Raw genomic sequence first — 20885 nt, 5'->3', positions numbered from 1 at the left:
TACCTGGCTCCGCCTGTGGAGCCCCAGCGTCATGCGGTGGACTTAGAGGAAGCGGGTGAGGACTTTTGCTCCTGGGAACTGGCTGTATGCTGCAGCTTTTTCCCTCTACCTCTGCCTCTGGGCAGAAAGGACGCGCCTCTAACCCGCTTGCCCTTATGGGGCCGAAAGGACTGTACCTGATAATACGGTGCTTTCTTTGGCTGTGAGGGAACATGGGATAAAAATGCAGACTTCCCAGCTGTTGCTGTGGAAACTAGGTCCGAGAGACCATCCCCGAACAACTCCTCACCTTTATAAGGCAAAACTTCCATGTGCCTTTTAGAGTCTGCATCACCTGTCCACTGCCGAGTCCATAACCCTCTCCTGGCAGAAATGGACATTGCACTTATTTTAGATGCCAGCCGGCAAATATCCCTCTGTGCATCTCTCATGTATAAGACTGCGTCTTTAATATGCTCTACGGTTAGCAATATAGTGTCCCTGTCTAGGGTATCAATATTTTCCGACAGGGAATCTGACCACGCAGCTGCAGCACTGCACATCCATGCTGAAGCAATAGCTGGTCTCAGTATAATACCTGTGTGTGTATATACAGACTTCAGGATAGCCTCCTGCTTTCTATCAGCAGGTTCCTTTAGGGGCGGCCGTATCCGGAGACGGTAGTGCCACCTTCTTTGACAAGCGTGTGAGCGCTTTATCCACCCTAGGGGATGTTTCCCAACGTGACCTATCCTCTGGCGGTAAAGGGTACGTCATTAGTAACCTTTTAGAAATTACTAGTTTCTTATCGGGGGAAGCCCACGCTTCTTCACACACTTCATTTAACTCCTCAGATGGAGGAAAAACTACTGGTAGTTTTTTCTCTCCAAACATAATACCCTTTTTTGTGGTACCTGGGGTAACATCAGAAATGTGCAACACATTTTTCATAGCCTCAATCATGTAACGTGTGGCCCTATTGGAAGTTACATTAGTCTCATCGTCGTCGACACTGGAGTCAGTATCCGTGTCGACATCTGTGTCTGCCATCTGAGGTAGCGGGCGTTTTAGAGCCCCTGATGGCTTTTGAGACGCCTGGGCAGGCACAGGCTGAGAAGCCGGCTGTCCCATATTCGGTATGTCGTCAAACCTTTTATGTAAGGAGTCGACACTGTCACGTAATTCCTTCCACATAACCATCCACTCAGGTGTCGGCCCCGCAGGGGGTGACATCACATTTATAGGCATCTGCTCCGCCTCCACATAAGTCTCCTCATCAAACATGTCGACACAGCAGTACCGACACACCGCACACACACAGGGAATGCTCTGACAGAGGACAGGACCCCACAAAGCCCTTTGGGGAGACAGAGAGAGAGTATGCCAGCACACACCAGAGCGCTATAATAATACAGGGATTAACTGAATTATTTCCCCTTATAGCTGCTATATAAGTTATACTGCGCCTAAATTTAGTGCCCCCCCTCTCTTTTTTACCCTTTGTAGCTTGATACTGCAGGGGAGAGCCAGGGAGCGATCCCTCCAGCGGAGCTGTGAGGGAAAAATGGCGCCAGTGTGCTGAGGGAGTTAGCCCCGCCCCTTTTTCGGCTGACTTTTCTCCCGCTTTTTTCAGGAATTCTGGCAGGGGTAATTTATCACATATATAGCCCTGGGACTATATATTGTGATGATTTGCCAGCCAAGGTGTTTATATTGCTGCTCAGGCCCCCCCCCCCAGCACCCTGCACCCATCAGTGACCGGAGTGTGAGGTGTGCATGAGGAGCAATGGCGCACAGCTGCAGTGCTGTGCGCTACCTTGTTGAAGACCGAGGTCTTCTGCCGCCGATTTTCCGGACCACTTCTTGCTTCTGGCTCTGTAAGGGGGACGGCGGCGCGGCTCCGGGACCGAACGATCGAGGTCGGGTCCTGTGTTCGATCCCTCTGGAGCTAATGGTGTCCAGTAGCCTAAGAAGCCCAAACTATCTCCAGTCAGGTAGGTTCGCTTCTTCTCCCCTTAGTCCCTCGTTGCAGTGAGCCTGTTGCCAGCAGATCTCACTGTAAAATAAAAAACCTAAAATATACTTTCTTTCTAGGAGCTCAGGAGAGCCCCTAGTGTGCATCCAGCTCAGCCGGGCACAAGATTCTAACTGAAGTCTGGAGGAGGGTCATAGTGGGAGGAGCCAGTGCACACCAGTTAGTCTAAAGCTTTCTTTTAGTTGTGCCCAGTCTCCTGCGGAGCCGCTATTCCCCATGGTCCTTACGGAGTCCCAGCATCCACTTAGGACGTCAGAGAAATATTGCATACTCAGAAGGGGAGATTACACATACAGATGTGTTCTAATTCATCTAGCATTTTTGTGCCATATGTCATGAATTAGGCACTACATCACGGATAGCGAATTTCGTACTTTCACATTTTAGAGTCTTTTTCGCACTGCATAGCATCTTCACACTGCAGCCTCATACTTACATACTTGTAGTGTACTGGGAATTTAGTATTTGGACTTTTTTCTTTTTTTACAATCATGGCTTTATGGATCCGCTCAATTCCGTTTGTGTGTGTGGTTGAGGGGGGAAGGGGGGGGGGGTGCATCACATGGTCTTTTTTTGCAAATTAGCGTTTTATTGTTTATTTGCAGCCAAAAAGGGGGTGTCGTCTCCTGGGGAGTGGGCATGGCATTAGTTGATGGGCGTGGCCAAGCGCTGCCTGAGCAGCTGGGCAGCCCCCGGCTGACCCTCCCTGCACCGATAGATGCCGTGCACAGCATCTATTCAGTGATCACCGGCAGCGGTGATCATTGGCTCTCCCAATCTGTGAGACAGTGTCCAATTAGCTGGACTGTCCCGCTGTATTCTGGATAGTTGGGAGGTATGCATTAGCAGTGTGAAGAAACTAAAAATTTACTACATTTTTGACTGAAAAAGATGTATGACTATAATTGTCCAAAATGTCATACACAAGGGGGCGTAGACTCGCCCCCTTTCGCAATCACGCATAGTGCCAAAGTTCCATTTTAAATTGTTGTGAGGTACAGTATGTTAGTGGGTCAGTGTTTGGTAGTGCTGGGAGGTGGGAATCAGCAAAATATCATGATTATATGCAGGGCCGTCTTAACGGCAGTGTAGGCCCCTGGGCACAGCAATGCATTGGGCCCCCTACCCATCCTCCAGCGGTAGGGGTGGGGTGTGCTATCAGTGGCAGCTTTGATGTCCCACGGGCGGTAGGGGGTGTTCTATCTTCCGCTCAGCATGTAGGACCTGGAGCAGTAATTTCTGCTAATTGCTCCTTTACTGCACAGATGGGGTGGGAGGGAGAACACTAAACTGTAAAAGGGGGCATTGGGCTGAATGAAGGCACCCTGGTACATGACTTCCGGGGTGGTAGGGGGTGTTTAATACGCAGGGGAGGGGTGGCTAATGGAGTGGGCTTAATATTCATCATTTTCTGGTGGGAGGGCAGCTTGCTTGACTGCAGATATCTCAAGTTCCTGAAAATATATTTCTTAGCTTTGAATGGGATAAAAAACTAGAGAGTCCCACCTTTCAGAAGGTTCTGTGAACTTGGGGATCAGAGGTCAGGAGCCTGAGCAATCCTCCAATGAATATATAAAACTGTATACCAGGCGTGTGGAGCTGGAGCAGGGACCAGCTGCTGGAAGGCTGATATCTCTGGTTCTGGGCACAGTAGAGACAAGCTGAGAGTGTCCAGCAAAAGGGGAGAGTCTCAGCTTTTGGATTCTACCCTCATAAAAACTCTAAGTCAGACAGAACCTGAGATATCTGGCTGGGAAGAGCAATTAACAGGCTCGGATGGAGACCACTGCTTTCACGTTGAATATCTCCGGTTCCCCAAGGCCGATTTTCAAAAATCTGGTACCCCTGGAAAGAGGGGAACCTCAGCTATCAGCCTAGGGCCCTTATACTCCTGGGGCCCTTGGGCAAGAGCCCATTGAGCCCATACGAAAAGACGGCCCTGATTATATGATTATCTGTTTAGAGCTGTTACTACAGTTGTGTAATTTCACATAGAGTGGCTGATCTGAAGGTAGTTAGGAGATGTATGTAATATGCCAGTAATAACAAACTGTTCTACAAGTCAATGGCTAGTTCTAAATCCAAGTTGGATAAGGGACCTCTGATGTCACCAGGGGGAGGAACCATGCCCGAACAGGGTACCCGAAAATGTACCCTCGTGGGCTCGCTTCGCTTGCAACGCTCTGGGCTCGGTGGCTCGCTTTGCTCGCCACCGGGTTACTAAAGGTAGTAGTTGATGGCATGGATAGAAGAAATATCCCGCTGGCCTAGCTCCTCCCCCTGGTGATGTGGCTCCTCCCCCCTGATGTCATAGGTCTTTTAGGCCACTTGATTCTAGCATCCACCACAAGTCAATGCACATGGGGGGGGGCTTTTTTTGTACAGTTAATGAAGGTGCATCAACTGTGAGCCTCATATATATTGCATGTGCTGTAGCCACAAACATACCTGAATCACAAGTAAAAGGAAGAACTTAAGAGCTGAATCTAGATGATTCAGGCCTGTATTGCACTACATTTATCACCTCCTACTGTACTCACCACCCCTCTGCACTGATTACTTTCACACATAGGCGTGCGCAGCACATTTTATTAGGGGGTGCACCATCGGAGGGGTGTGTCTAGCACCGCCTTTTGGGCGTGTCTGGCACCATCTATTGAAGGTCAGCGCAATATAAAATATCCACCCTTGTACCAATCCTAATAATGCAGATGCATTGTCAGATGTTGTGGTATGTACAGCGGCGTTTCTAGAGAGGAGGGGACCCGTGTGCAGGCTCCGTGTGTGGGCCCCCTCCTTTCCTGTAGCCGTCACCGCATCTGCTAGCACTCTCAGCGCTGAGACTCTGGCACAGTGCCAGAGTCTACAGCGCATGCGCAAGACTCCGAAAAATGTCCTCCGCGCCATTTTTCTGCTGTACACTGTGCCAGAGTCTCTAGCGCTCAGTGCGCTAGCAGCAGCGGTGACGGCTACGGGAGAGGAGGGGGCCCACACACGGTCAGCGATGGATGCCGGAAAGGTAAGTATGGAAGAAATGGGTGCGGTGTGGGCCCCCTCCGGACCCAGTGGCCCGTGTGCACCGCACACATTGCACCCATTATAGATATGCCAGTGGGTGTGCACCAAACACCCCTGATGGCACTCACTGCAATTACAGTGCTCCTCCTCAGCCTGGTCTGGCTCCCCCTCTCTTTCCCCTGCAAGCTGCCGTAACTCACTGACACTGACAGTCGCAGACTAGTACTGCTGCTGCTGGAAAAACGAGTGAAGTGTCAATGCTGCTGTCGACTGCCTGCCAGTATTGAACGCTGGCTGCATTCTGCTCCTCATCAGTGGCTAGCGTTGGCATAGACTAGAAGGAGAGAGGTGGGCGTGTGACGGGTGGGTGTGTGAGCAGCATGACGTCATCACGTCACATCACGCTGTTTTTGTATACGGAGGTGGAGCCGGGAGTTTGAAAGCCGGTGGCAGTGGCACCCTTCATTAACCCAGGCGTCCGGTCAGTAATACAGTCCTGAGAGGGTGCAGCGCAGAGGGGACAGTAATCAGCCTGCTCGGCGATCGCTGCATCAGGCATGTGAGATCGGGGTGCCGGACATTAGGGGGTGCCTGTGCGCACCAGGCACCCCCCCTGCGCACGCCTATGCTTTCACACGATTGTTAACTGCTTAACAATTTAACTGATGGAAATGAATTACCTAGCCCATATAGAGAATATTTGTGATGTAAAAATCAAAAATAGCTTACTTAAAAATGTGTTTTTTATTGATTCATAACAAGTCTCAGTATTGGGTTGCTTGTTGTATAGTACAATGCATATATTGTACTACAGTATATAACGCACATTATTCTACTCTAGGGGTCATTCTGACCTGAACGCTCGCTGCAGTTCTTTGCAAAAGTAGCTCCCGGCCAGCGCAAAAGCTGCGCTGGCTGGGAGCTGCTCCTGAAGTACAAAAGCATCGCCGCTGTGCGATGCTTTTGTACTTCAGCAATGGGGCAGGGACTGACATGCGGGGCAGGCTAGCCCTGTGCTGGGCGTCCCCCCGCATGTCAGTGTTCCTAAATGTAGCACAGCTACGATCAACTCGGAATGACCCCCATAGGCTATTATGTTTGCATTTGGTGGTAGAACAGTGACCTCTAGTGGCTAAGTAATATTGAAAAATGTAAAAGCTTAAAATACATAATAACCAATAAATAGCATTTGCGCAAAGCAAATCCCAGTTGTGGGATTATTATTATTATTATTATTATTATTTATGTTTTCTCTAACATCCTAGTGTATACTGGGCTATAGTATGTTACCATGGGGTATAGCAGGGTCGGACTGGCCCACAGGGGCACAGGGGAAACCACCGGTGGGCCCCACTACCCGTGGATGGGGGGCCCACTCCTAAGGATTAGGGCCCTCATTCCGAGTTGTTCGCTCGCTGGCTGCTTTTAGCAGCATTGCACACGCTAAGCCGCCGCCCTCTGGGAGTGAATCTTAGCTTAGCAGAATTGCGAACAAAAGATTCGCAAAATTGCGAATAGAAATTTCTTAGCAGTTTTTGAGTAGCTCGACACTTACTCTGCCACTGCGATCAGTTCAGTCAGTTTCGTTCCTGGTTTGACGTCACAAACACACCCAGCGTTCGCCCAGGCACTCCCCCGTTTCTCCAGCCACTCCCGCATTTTTCCCAGAAAAGGCAGCGTTTTTTCACACACACCCATAAAACGGCCAGTTTCCGCCCAGAAACACCCACTTCCTGTCAATCACACTCCGATCACCAGAACGAAGAAAAATCCTCGTAATGCCGTGAGTAAAATACCTAACTTTTGAGTAAAATAACTAAGCGCATGCGCTCTGCGAACCATGCGCATGCGTAGTAAGCGACTAATCGCAATATAGAGAAAATCGGCAACGAGCGAACAACTCGGAATGAGGGCCTAGGTCCCAGATTGTGCACTTGAATTATACATTATTACATTATACTGCACAGAACTATGGTGTATTTTCTACAGTTATCATGTATGCACTAGCGGTATTTATTATATATATTTATCAAGGAGCTTCTAAGCATGGGCCCCTACCACTGCATTTCTCCGGTGGGCCCTTCATGCCCCAGTCCGACACTGGGGTATAGATCTGGTCCACTGGAGCCTGGAACTTTAAGAAATCAATAGTGTTAGATTGCTGGCTCCTCCCCTCTATGCCCCTCCTACCAGTCTCAGTTTAGAAAATGTGCCAAAGGAGCCGGGTGCATTCTGTTGCTCTCAAGAGAGTTGTCTTCAGAAATTTCTGCTAGTTTGATATTTTCAGGCAGCACTGGTTGGCAACCAGTCTGCATGCGTCGTGGGACTTAAGGGGGTGACCAAACCAACTTTCTCAGAGATAATGGTTCGTAATCCCAGCTGACAGGACACTCAGCTCCTGAGGTGATGTTCTCACACTCCCAGAGTGTGATCCCACGCCGGCAGCATGCTGCCACCCCTTAACAGATGCCGAAGACAGACGCGGTGCGGTGAGTATTACACCGGGTACCCGGTTAGTGGGTCCCCGGTGCAAATTGGCGACATGAAGGGAAGGTGATCACCCGGCTACAGGCCGCTGTGCCCACTGGGAACCCAGACTGGCAACATGGTAAACAGAGGTTGCAGGCTCTTGTTTTACACTTTCAATAGAGAGAGCCAGTATAAAGAAAATACAGGGACCATGTGCCATTATGGGGGCGGCGCTTCCCGGAGAGCTGGACCAGAGGCTAAACGGCGCCATTTCCTGCTGCTACTGCTGATACAGGCTGCATGCGGAGAGTGCTCCTACACAGGACCTACTGAATCACCATTGTAACTGGTACCAGGGGGTTATAGTGAAGGGCGGAGCGCATAATCAGCGATTATACCGCTGTGGAAAAAATTACACATAGAAGACACCCAGCGGGGCACTGCTCGGTCTGTGGTGTAGTGTGCTGGTTCCATTCCTCTCTGTGTCACTCCATTCAGGGTAGTCTGGCATAAGTGTGCAAATCTCTCTAATACTACACTGTGTTATCATACTAATCTGTGTGTTTTTTCTGCTCAGCATGTCTGCAAATAAGTCTGTGTGTACTTTATGTAAGGCTAGGCTTACACTCTCCTCACAGGGGTCCCTCATCGGTACCCAATGCTCAATTACTTCACAATGTAGTAATGTGCAGGAACTGGAGTGGATGGACTCATTTAAAACTATGATTTCCAGCATTTATTCAGAGTTAGCTTTGGCTAAACAAGAAAGACAAACTCTGAAACAAACTATTGACATGTTTCTGGTTGCTGCTGCAGACCACAGGCAGGCTCTTCAGCCCCCAGCCCCCCCCCCCCACCCCCCCGCCTCCCGTTGGTCTCTTCTCTCACAAACAGACTCTCCCTCACTTATTACAATCTGATTCTGATTCTGAACTACCAGAGTTTGATGAAGAAGAGGCTGAGGTGGATGAGGATAATTCTCTGTCCCCTGGTGTTGAGGCCCTCATTTATGCTATTAGAGAGGTGCTCAATATCCCTGATAAGGAGGAAGAACAGACAGAGGAATTGTTTTTTAATGTGAAACCAAAGTCCTCTGCAACCTTACCGGTTTCTAAAGAATTAGATTCCCTGGCTAAGCCAGCATGGATAAATCCTGACAAATAATTTATTACCCCTAAACGGGTGTTAAATGCTTTCCCTACAGAGGATAGGAAAGTCTGGGAAACCCCACTGGCAGTGGATACTTCTGTGTCCAGACTGTCACATAAAATTGTTTTTCCTGTTCCTGGGGCTGTTTCCCTTAAAGACCCAGCTGATCGCAAAATTGAAACCACTCTTAAATCAATTTATACTGCAGCAGGTGTAGCCCAACGTCCTACCATAGTATGTGCCCGGATTTCTAGAGCCATGGTAAAATGGTCTGATGATATTCTGAAAGGGTTGCTCACATTACCTCAAGAAGAGATAGTTACATTACTACAACACATCCAAGATGCTGCAAACTTTATGAGTGAGGCTTTAAGGAACTTTGTATCATTAACGGCCTTTCCACTGTTATGGCAGTATCGGCTTGTAGAGCCCTGTGGCTACGTCAATGGTCAGCAGATGCTGATACTAAAAAAGGGGTTGAGAACCTTCCTTTTATAGGCGATGCCTTGTTTGGGGAAGAACTGAACAAGTGGATATCTCAGGCAACTGCAGGAAAAGCTACATATCTGCCATCTGCCCCGCCACCTGCCAGGCGGCCCTATCCTGGACCATCCCTGCAGTCCTTTTTGGTGGCCAGATTCAGATGTAAAGCCAGAGGTGCCTCCAATGCTGCTAGAGGATCTCACGGTAAGTACCGTAAACCAGCAGCTACTGGACCTGCGGACCAGGCCATAGGATCCTCTTCCACCAAGCCCTCCGTGTCATGGTTGGCCCCAGCAGCAAGGCGACTTTCAGGTAAATACTCGCCTTCAACATTTCGCCCACATATGGGCAGAGTCCTACCGGGATCCTTGGGTGAGGGACCTCATATCCCAAGGATACCTGCTGGATTTCCAGGAACTCCCTCCTCTCAGATTCTTCAGGTCATGCTTACCAGCTTCACAGGAAGCAATGGTTTCCTTACAGCAGGTAGTGCAAAAGCTGCTTTCTACAGGAGTTACTGTTCCAGTGCATCCTCAACTGCACACAAAGGGGTTTTACTGAAGTCTCTTTGTGGTTCCGAATCCGGACGGCTCTGTACGACCGATCTTGAACCTCAAATCCCTTCGGGTGTTCAAATTCAAGATGGAATCTCTAAGAGCAGTGTTAGCGAATCTGGAGGAGGGGGAGTTTCTGGTGTCCATGGATATAAAGGACGCATACCTACATATCCCAATTTGGCCCACTCACCAAGCATTTCTCAGGTTCGCTATTCTGGACCAGCATTTCCAGTTTCAGTCCTAACCCTTCTGCCTCTCCACAGCCCCAAGGGTGTTCACAAAGGTCATGGCGGAAATGATGCTACAACTGCGCATGAGGGGTATCCAAATAATTCTGTACCTGGACAATCTACTGATAAAGGCAGTGTCCAGAGAACAACTGCTGCACAGTATAGACTTGACTACTCGTTTGCTTACGGATCACGGATTGATACTCAATTTCCAGAAATCTCACTTGGAACCGTCTCAGAGAATTCAGTTCCTGGGGATGATCCTGGATACGGTGTCCCAGAAGGTTTACCTTCCCATGGACAAGGCTTTGATTATTCAGTCTATGGTCCGGTCGGTGCTGAAACCTTGCGGGGTCTCAATTCATCTGTGCATTCGCTTGCTGGGCAAGATGGTAGCTTTCTACAAGGCGATACAGTACGGCAGGTTCCATGCATGACCGTTTCAACTGGATTTGTTGGACAAATGGTCGGGATCTCACTTGTTCATGCTTTAGCAGATAATCCTGTCACTGAAAGCTTGGATATCCCTGCTTTGGTGGTTACAGGTCCCTCATTTGGTGGAGGGTCGAAGTTTCAACACACAGTCATGGACAGGGTTGGGGGGCTGTGACTCAGGGAGCGCAGTTCCAGGAGACGTGGTACTTTCAGGAATCTATTCTTCCAGTCAACATTCTGGAACTCAGGGCAATTTACAATGCTGTACTACAGGCCTCATCTCTCCTTCGGAATCGGGCCATCCAGGTGCAGTCGGACAACGCCACGGCAGTAGCATACATCAACCGACAGGGAGGAACAAGAAGCAGGGCTACAATGCGAGAAGTGTCAAGAATACTCCTCTGGGCGGAAGCCAACACAAGGTTCATCTCAGCCGTTTACATTCCAGGAGTGGACAACTGGAAGCGGCTTCCTAAGCAGGCACGACCTCCATCCGGGGGAATGGGGCCTACACCCTCAGGTGTTTCGACAAGTTGTTCACCGGTGGGGTTGTCCACAGATAGACCTGATGGCTTCTTGCCTCAGCAAAAAGCTCTGTCGTTACTGGTCCAGAACGAGGGACCCACAGGTGATGGCGGTAGACGCTCTGACGATGCCTTGGACTTACCAGTTTGTTTATATGTTTCCTCCAATTCCTCTAATCCCAAGAGTTCTCAAAAGACTCAAAAAGGAAAGCGTTCAGGCAATTCTCATTGCTCCAGATTGTCCTTGACGGGCCTGGTATGGGGACCTCCTGACCCAGTTGTTGGAGGATCCCTGGCCTCTGCCGCTTCTCAAGGATCTTCAACAAGGACCGTTCATCTATCCAGACTTACAGCAGTTACGTTTGACGGCCTGGAAGTTGAGAGGGAGATCTAGGCCAAGAAGGGTCTTCCCTCCAAGGTGGTTTCCACTATGGATCAGGCACGTAAGGTGGTTACCTCCAAACATTGCCACTGGATTTTGAAGAAATATGTTTCTTGGTGTGAGGGTTGAAAATGTTCTCCTGTGGAGTTTTGTTTTGGCTGGTTTCTTCTGTTCCTGCAAGCAGGAGTGGATAAGGGTCTAAGGTTAGGCTCCATCAAGGTCCAGATTCTGTCTCTCTCTATCTTTTTCCAGAAACAACTGGCGGTACTTCCTGAAGTACAAACCTTTCTAAAGGGTGTGTTGCACATTCAGCCACACTTTGTTCCTCCCACTGCTCCATCGGACCTCAATGTGGTATTGACCTTTCTCCAATCGGATTGGTTTGAACCCTTACATAGGGTTGACTTAAAATACCTAACTTAGAAGACTGTTATGTTATTTGCCTTGGCTTCAGCTTGGCAAGTGTCGGAATTGGGGGCCTTGTCCTGTAAGAGCCCTTACTTGGTGTTCCATGAGGATAGGGCGGAGCTCAGAACTCGCCCACAGTTTTTGCTGAAAGTGGTGTCGGCCTTTCATGTAAATCAACCAATTATGGTTCCTGCGTTATCCGACACTTCCGTTGCTCCAAAGTCCCTGGACGTTGTGAGGGATTTGAGGATTTACATCAAAAGGTCTGCTCGTCACAGGAAGTCTGACTCGCTTATCGTCCTTTATGATGCTACGAAAATTGGTTGTCCTGTCTCCAAGCAGTCCATTGCTCGTTGGCTCAAATTGACTATCCAACAAGCCTATACTTCGGCTGCTCTGCCGCTGTCAAGTTCGGTTCAGGCCCACTCCACAAGGTCAGTGGGTTCTTCCTGGGCAGCTGCCCGGGACATCTCGGCCTTACAGTTGTGCCGTGCAGCAACTTGGTCTGGTGTGAACACGTTTGTTAAGTTCTACAGGTGCGACACCTTGGCCAAAGATGACCTTCAGTTTGGTCAGGTGGTTTTGCAGGGGTCTCAGCACTCTCCCACCCATTCTGGGAGCTTTGGTACGTCCCCATGGTAATATACTATTCTCCAGTATCCACTAGGACGTTAGAGACAATAGGAATTTAATACCTACCAGTAATTCTTTTTCTCGTAGTCCATAGTGGATACTAGGCGCCCGCCTCAGGGCTTCGTTTTCCTGCTTACCTGGTTGTAAGTGTTCTGGTTGGGTTTGCTGTTTCTTCCCTGTTCAATGTTGGATTAGTGTTGCTATCCTTTTAGCATTAGCGTTGTTTTCCTCTGTACTGGTTAGCCCTGCTATCTTATTGTTTGTGTGTTGGTTTGTTACCTCACCGCTTTATCCTTCTGTCAAAGTATGTCCGTCTCCTCGGGCACAGTTTCCTAGACTGAGTCTGCTAGGAGGGGCATAGAGGGGAGGAGCCAGCACACACTATTGATTTCTTAAAGTGCAAGGCTCCAGTTGACCCGATCTATACCCCATGGTAATCTACTATTCCCCAGTATCCACTACGGACTACGAGAAAAGGAATTACCGATAGTTATTAAATTCCTATTTTTTTTTAAAGAGCTAGACAGCTGGGATGCACCAATCCATCTATACCTGGTATTTCTAGCAGGGTTCGGCCAACTGAATGCAAAGTGTGATGTGAATATGATTTTATCAAAACTGTTGTCCTATTTATAATATGCACATACATTTTTCAATTCTTTGTGATATTAGAAATAATCATCTATTTTGATATCTGGTTGAATCACAAAATGTAGGTTATTTGTGTATGTCTATGTCGCCATTAGCCTGTCTAGTTGAGTTGTTCCAAATTTATGTCACATGAAAGGAATCAGATGCCATCTACAGATTTATCACTGAATTACATTTTTGTTTACTAAAATATTATTGGGGACTGTTTCTTTTCTCTCACTTTTTAGAATGTATTTCTTATATAGGGCCTAATTTAGCATGAGTTGCAGTTTTGCGAAAAATTAGCAAAACTACAACTCATTCCACTAGCAAGCAGGGGGGGTCGTCCAGCACAGGGCAAGGCCGCTCCGCATGCCGGATCCTGCCCCCCACCCACCCCCCTGCTAAAATGCGAGCCACTGGAGCTTGCCCTGCAAATGGTCCGGACACACCTTCGTTGTCTGGACCACACCCCTCCCAATGTCGCGTCAACGACTCCAAAACGGCGCCTCAATGCCTCCGCCCGCCCCGCAAATGCCTCTGCCTGCCCATCAGGCAGGGGAATTTGCATAAGTGAGATGACGTCGCAGCTCAAGCGCATGCGCACACTGCATGAGGGCTTCAGCATGCGAACACATCGCAGATGCGTCTCATGCTGAATTAGGCCCATAGACCTTGTTCAGTTTTCTCCTGTAGACTTTGCTGCATGATGTCTCCCTGGACATATTGGTTTGTTTGTGGAACCAGAGAGAACAGTAATTTTCTTCCTGTATAATATTTTAATCACTCATTACTTGTCTGTATGGCTGGAACTGCCTTTTGTAAATCATTTAGTCTGCTCATTACAGTACAAATAACATTTTTGTTTTATTTCTGGAACAAATGGTAAACCACCAAAGAAGCACTCCCTGCTTTATAGTGGTTTCTGTCTGGTAAACCTAATCTACAGACGTATCTTGATTATTAACTAAAATGCTTCTATGAATTACTTTGAAAGTGAAAAATGAGTAATACTTTCATAAAGTTTGGGAGCTAATCCCTACTCTGAAGACTCTGGGCTGGTCATATGACATGGCAGAGAAGGCAATTGGCCATTACTTCATAATGTTTCCCTGGCCCAAAATGTCTGGCTTCATTGCAAGTTTCCTTTCCTGATTTATGCTGTTTCAGCCGCAATGGACCATTTCAGTATTCTAAGAGATTATTTTTTGTTATTGTAATAACTTAATTTTTGGATTTTATTTTTAGTGAGGTTGAATATTATCAACCTCAGCCTGGACTTTTATTACCAGTGCTGATGCTTTGTTTTATATGCACTGAAAATTATATATGCTATGGAATGAAACCATGATTTCCAGACCAAATTGTGCCGTCCACCTAATAGATACAATGATGTAAATGTAATAGGGTCCCAGTTCCTGAAGGTTCGGGATTTTGTACGTGAATAGCCATGTTTTTAAAGCGGCAACCATTGACAAGACAAGACCAACCTAAATGATTGCCGCTTTAAAAATACGTCCATTCTCGGACTAAATCCTACGGCACCTTGGACCCTGTTACATATACCCCAATGCATCTATGACTAGAAATAGTATTTTCAGTCTGAATGAGGGCGTTTCATTACTGCAAAGCCAATCTCCCTGAATAATGAATCCGCAAAAATCATCTGAAGACTCCTCTTACAGTGAGCACAAAGCTGGTAAATAGACTTAGTGTACCATATGTTGTGAATATTGTGGCCTGGGCGGTACTCTTAGCAGCAAAACTATCACCACTGGCAGACAGTGGTAATAATGACACTAGGTTAGATATTTCACTTCACTTCAGGGAAATGTTGTTATTTTTCCTGGACTTCTTTATATAGACATAATTGTGTATAGTATGCTATATAGTACATTTGAGGTGCTCTGTTTTCGCTGAGGGTATCATTTTTGATAGATATTGTTTTCTCCTTACAGAATCTGACAAGACTGATAGGTATGTACTGTATGTTTGCCACTTTACTGTTCCTTGAGAAAAGTACTTTTGTCCTTTCTTGCAACACTGATGTCCTGCTTATTATTATTATTATTATTATTATTTTATTTTTATTTTTATTTATTATGGAGTGTATAAAAAAGTATGTATACCTTCTTCCAGATTTGTGTTTTAAAGTATCAGGACCAGTGGTGGATCCCACCCTTTTATGTGAGGGAAGCTGCCCGAGTGCTGCAGTGGACCTGTTCTTTTCTCCACCTGCCAGGTGCATTGTACATGTGCAATGCAACTTGCTGACAGGGCCTGCAACTGGAGCATGTACACAAATGCCTGCTTCTAGGGACTGCATCAGCTACAGCCTCTAAAAGCCGGGTGGGGCTCACAGAAACTCAAATAAGTGGCTTCCCATTGGAAGCGTCCTATCTACTAAACACGGCCCAGATTGGCAGTCCAGGGAGAGAAAAAAGCTTCCCACTGGAACTACCTGTCTGGTGTTTGGTTAGCAGATAGTGCTTATAATAGGAAGCCACTGCCAGAAGCCTCACTGGGGGTGCTGCAACACCTAGGTAAAACATGCTGCTGATCAGGACCTTAATAATCATCTAGTCCTCTCCAAGATCTAAAGCTTGATAAATCAGAGACTTTGCTCTGGGATCTAGCTCACCTCTTGGCCAGTATTGGCTTCCAGAGGGCAAGTGGCTGTATCCTGGGGCAACAGGTCCTTTGTTGCTGCCTCTAGAGCCCTCTGGCAGTAAGCTGACTAAGATCCCTGCCAATGCTGCAGCCACCATGCATTGTTGCGGCTTCACAGTACAACAGTTCCCAGCTGCACAACCCACATTGTGGATCTGCCTTTATGACTTCATACTACAGTAGTTGTTTTTCACACACTGTACTTTTACTAATCTTCTACATCATATTTCAATAATGTTGACCCATTTTTAACACTACATTAGTTTATACAGTACATCACACTATTAAGACCTCGCCACAACAGTTCAATGGGGTTGAGACCTGGGATTTCCTTATTATTATTTTTTTTTCATCCATTCAGTTGTGATTTTGCTTAGTAGCATTGAGCTGTTGCATGATCCCTTACAAGATGTTCTGCCATAATATACAGGTGACATTTCCTTAGAGGCCAGTAATGAAGTGCTTAATTAGCAACACCTGCTTCAAAACAAATTCTGTATTGATAAGGAAGTCAAAGGGTGATCTTAAATTTTCACACATGATTAATGCTGGGCATACACAGGCAGATAAAAAAAAAGCCTGTCAGACCGACAGGCATTTTATATGACACTGCAGATATCACAGGCGTACGCTGTGAGGTCTCACACAGTGTATTGTCCATGATATCCGTGCTCCATCTGGAGACGAGACATTTCCCCGTTCATTCCCATGTGAAGGAATAGGGGAAATATCCGTTGGTCGACCACAGCGGGGCATACAATGCCCAATGCGGCTGACATGACACTTTGAAAATATCGAATCAGAGAATCAGAGTGACATGCTGGATGATCCGGCATGTCCAACCAATAAATATTTCATAAATCAATCGCCTGCATATACTGTACGCTGCAATTATCTGGCCAATCCGCTGATATCGGGTGGATCGGCCAGATAATTGTAGCGCGTATGCCAAGCATTTAGCTGGGTATACTGGCTACAATTATCTGTTAGATCCATTAGATATCAGCTGATATGCTAGAAAAGTGTACTGTGTATTGCCATGGCCAATCAATGCTGATCCGTCAGTCAGGCATGCTGAAATTTTCCAAAATTCCCAACTGCTAGCCAGACTTCCTGTGCATTGTGCAGTGTGTGGTCTTTACCAATAGACTGATACCCCTTTCACACCGCACAAATAATCCGGTACCGAACCGGTATATTGCCGGGTCGACGCGGTTCACTGTGCAATGTGAAAGGGGTCACTGCCGAATTCCCAGGTCACCTGACTGGGGTCGGGAAGCCAGTTTGTAACGGTCGAATGCCGGGTCTCACCTGGGAAGGACCAGTTTCAAATTCCCGGGTGGGACCTGGCATTGCAATCTGAAAGCGGTATGACAGACGTACACATACACTCGCCACATTAGAGGGAATGTGTATGCTAATGCTAGCAGGAAGTCTGCTCGGCTCTCACACTACAAACGGAGCAAGAAGTAAAGCTGGGCATACACTTTACAATTATCTGGCAGATCATTTGCCAGATCTGGCTGGTTAGAATGAAAATCTGGTAATGGATGTGAGCAAATTACAATTGACCACCTGCTCCCAAACACTGGAAAATGGACAAAACTAGACATTCAGACAAATTTAACCAATTTGTATGAACAGCAGTTTTTGTCTGTTTTCCAGTATTTGGGAGTTATTATTATTATTATTATTATTATTATTATTATTATCCTTTATTTATATGGCGCCACAAGGGTTCCGCAGCGCCCAGTTACAGAGTACATAAACAAATAATCAAACCGGAAAACAGCAACTTACAGTTGATGACAGTATAGGACAAGTACAGGGTAAATAAACATAGTTACATCAGCAGATGACACTGGAAAAAGTATCAGGTGGCAGAAGACTGCTGGATTTGGTGCAGTTGAAGGTTATTAAAGTAAGAAAAAGGATAAGCACACGAGGGAAGAGGGCCCTGCTCGTGAGAGCTTACATTCTAAAGGGGAGGGGTATACAGACAGGGGTGATACAGATGGGGTACATAGAGAGCGTGGAACAGAGGGATAGGATGAGATTTGGCTGGGTTTGGTGAAGAAGTGGGTCTTGAGAGCCCGTTTGAAGTTTTGTAGAGAGGTGGAGAGTCTGAGTGGGAGAGGTAGGGAATTCAAGAGAAGTGGTGCAGCACGTAAAAAATCTTGGAGGTAGGAGTGGGAGGAAGTAATCCGTAGGTAGGAGAGTCGGCGCGCATTAGCAGAGCGAAGAGGACGGGTGGGAGTGTAAAGGGAGATAAGGTCAGAGATGTAGATGGGAGAGGAGTGGGTGAGGGCTTTGTAAGCGAGTTTGAGAAGCTTGAAATGGATTCTGAAAGGGAAGGGGAGCCAGTGAAGGTCTAGTAAGAGAGGAGAGGTGGACGTAGTGCGTTTGGTGAGGAAAATGAGCCGGGCAGCAGCATTGAGGATAGATTGGAGTGGAGAGAGGTATTTGTCAGGAATGCAAGTTAGGAGGAGATTACAGTAGTCCAGTATATAGATGACCAGTGAGTGGATAAGAGTCTTACTAGCATCCTGGTTCAGAAAGGGTCTGATCCTGGAAATATTTTTTAGATGAAAACGGCAGGTTTGTGAGAGGTTCTGAATGTGTGGTTTGAAGGAGAGGGAGGAGTCAAGGATTACTCCAAGACAGCGCATTTGGGGGCTAGAGGAGATAGTAGTGCCATCAATAGATAATGAGATTGTAGGAGGTAAGGTTATGCGGGAGGGAGGGAAGATGATCAGCTCGGTCATAGACATGTTAAGTTTAAGAAAGCGCTGGGACATCCAGGAAGAGGTAGCAGAGAGACAGTTGGAGATACGAGTGAGGAGAGCAGGGGAGAGGTCTGGAGAGGAAAGATAGATTTGGGTGTCATCAGCATAGAGATGATATTGGAAACCAAAAGAACTAATGAGTTTACCGAGTGAGGACGTATAGAGAGAGAAGAGAAGAGGACCAAGGACAGAACCTTGGGGTACCCCTACAGTTAGTGGAAGGGAGGGGGAGGGGGAGTCATGAGAGGAGACAGAGAATGAACGGTCAGAAAGGAGTTGAAAAAGAGAATGAGCTGACCTAAAAAAGATGTATAGACAGAGAGAGAAAAGGAGAGGTCCACGAACAGAATCTTGGAGGACATCTACAGTTAGGGGAAGTGCGAAAGAGGTGGAGTCATGAGAAAAGACAGACAAGGAGCGGTCAGAGAGGTAGGAGGATAGCCAGGAGAGGGCAGTATCATGCAGACCAATGGAGTGAAGGATTTATTGGGGGTGGGGATGGAACACGGTGTTGAAAGCAGTAGAGAAGTCAGGAGAATAAGCAGAGTGTAGTGGCCCTTAGATTTGGCAGCATGGAGGTCATTGCAGACCTTCGTGAGGGCAGTTTTAGTAGAGTGGAGAGGATGGAAGACAGACTAAAATGGGTCAAGCAGGGAGTTGGGGGAGAGAAATGCAGTAAGGCGGTGGTACACAATGCGCTCAAAGAGCTTGGAGGCAAAAGGGAGGACAGAGATAGGTTGGTACTAGTTGGAGAGATTGTTAAAATCAAGTGTAGGTTGTAAATTATTTTAAAACTCTTGTAAATTGAATAAAGCTGCAGACATTGCGGACAGAAACAGTATTTTTATCTACACAAACAAGAAAACCAGGTGCTTCCTAAACATATGTATACAACTCGATTGCTGCTCCCTTACCAATATGGGTCGCTGAACCCAAAAGGTGAGAATACAAATGTGATATGAATTGTATAGTTCACAGATTTAATCAGTACAAATAAATCAGATAATACATATAAAACATATACACTAGTATAGAAAGCAGTAATCACAGATAATACAAAAAATAAATAGTAAAATCAAATGTCTTAAAATACTAAAGAACTTGTCAGTGTGTCTCCGGGGATCCTGTAAAGTGCAAGATTTGTGCCGCACAGTATACAAAGTAGCTTTTCCAATAGTCAGATAGGAATTGAAACAGTGTCAATGAATTTAAAACAATGACACAGTATCCACATGAACTTCTCCATATAGTAGCAGTAGAGCATGATAAGTATTTCATAACAATAGTACTCACAGTTCCAGAAAAGCGCTTTAAATGTAATGATGAAAAACAGCTGTTTATACCACAAAAGGGGATTAAACCTGCTGTATTGGTGTGTATGTCCATCCGAGAGTATATTAATAGACTATTGTCTCGGAATCTGAATACTCGCAGCCGAAGGCAGCCAGAGCTGTGTCTAGATACAGGTGAGAGATAGAGGGGCAGATGTATTAAGCCTGGAGAAGATTTTAAAGCAGTGATAAGTGCAAGGTGATAGCGCAGCTCCAGTATATAAATTGAAAGTTATGAGCTAATTGGCTGGTGCATTATCACCTTGCGCTTATCACCGCTTTATCACTTCTTTATGCCTTCTTCAGGCTTAATACATCTGTCCATCACTACCGTGAATATGGCGGCCGCCAATATAGCAATGCAGTGAGGTAGTCACTCAATGAATTCCCCCCTGAGGAAACGTCCTGACCCAAGAGGCTGAGAAATTTGTTGGGGTCCTCCTTTCAGGCGCCCCAGGACCCGACAACACCGTTCCCTGTTACCTCATGCATAGCTATATTGGCAGCCTCCCCAATCAAGTCAGTGAATGACTATATTTCACCCACATCTAGCCACAGCTTAGACATACACATCAATACAGTAGGTTAATTCCCTTTGGGGGTATAAAGGGCTGTTTTTTACATTATTAAATACTAATCAAGCTCTCCTGCTACTATACAGAGGAGTTCATTTGGATACTGTGTCATTTTTTAAATTCATTGACACTCTGTTTCATTTCCTATCTGACTGGACTGCTGGATTCATATTTATACTGTGTGGTACAAATCTTGCACTTTCTCAGGATCCCCGAGTCCCGGGATGGCAAGTAACCTAGTAGCTGGCAGTGTGAAAAACACTTGAATTCCCCCAGTAGAGGTGAGGAAGAGCGTTAGCCTTTTGTTATATAAGATTTGGGTAGGACAAGATGATTCACTACTACTCAATACAGTGTGTAAAAATATCTTAACAGTAATGTATGTTGTATAACTACATCTATAAACACTATTATAATTTGCAGTAAAACTAACTTCAATTTATAAATAATTGCATGCTATTAAACAATTACTTGTAGCAAACATTTCACCTTTGTTTATTTTTTATTTTTTTGTTTGTGTTCTGCAGTAATACTATGTGATTCCTCTACACACTTTATATGTTAATGGATAATTTCAGCCTTTACTGCTCT

The 20885-nt window shown here is 46.4% G+C and overlaps 1 protein-coding gene across 3 annotated transcripts in view; it reads left to right on the top strand.

Annotated features, from left to right (window-relative positions):
* Window positions 1–20885, top strand: part of MYLK (myosin light chain kinase) — a 1073187-nt gene that overhangs the window by 336510 nt on the left and 715792 nt on the right. For all 3 annotated transcript variants that reach the window (XM_063934067.1, XM_063934064.1, XM_063934063.1), the window contains one exon: window positions 14891–14909. In XM_063934067.1, the coding sequence (XP_063790137.1) occupies window positions 14891–14909 (19 nt within the window). The remainder of the gene's footprint in view (window positions 1–14890; window positions 14910–20885) is intronic.

This window comes from Pseudophryne corroboree, chromosome 7 (assembly GCF_028390025.1).
Source record: "Pseudophryne corroboree isolate aPseCor3 chromosome 7, aPseCor3.hap2, whole genome shotgun sequence".
In the NCBI taxonomy this organism is placed as follows: Eukaryota; Metazoa; Chordata; class Amphibia; order Anura; family Myobatrachidae; genus Pseudophryne; species Pseudophryne corroboree.
The sequence above is the reverse complement of the archived record's forward strand: the minus strand, read 5'-3'. Positions and strand labels throughout refer to the sequence as shown.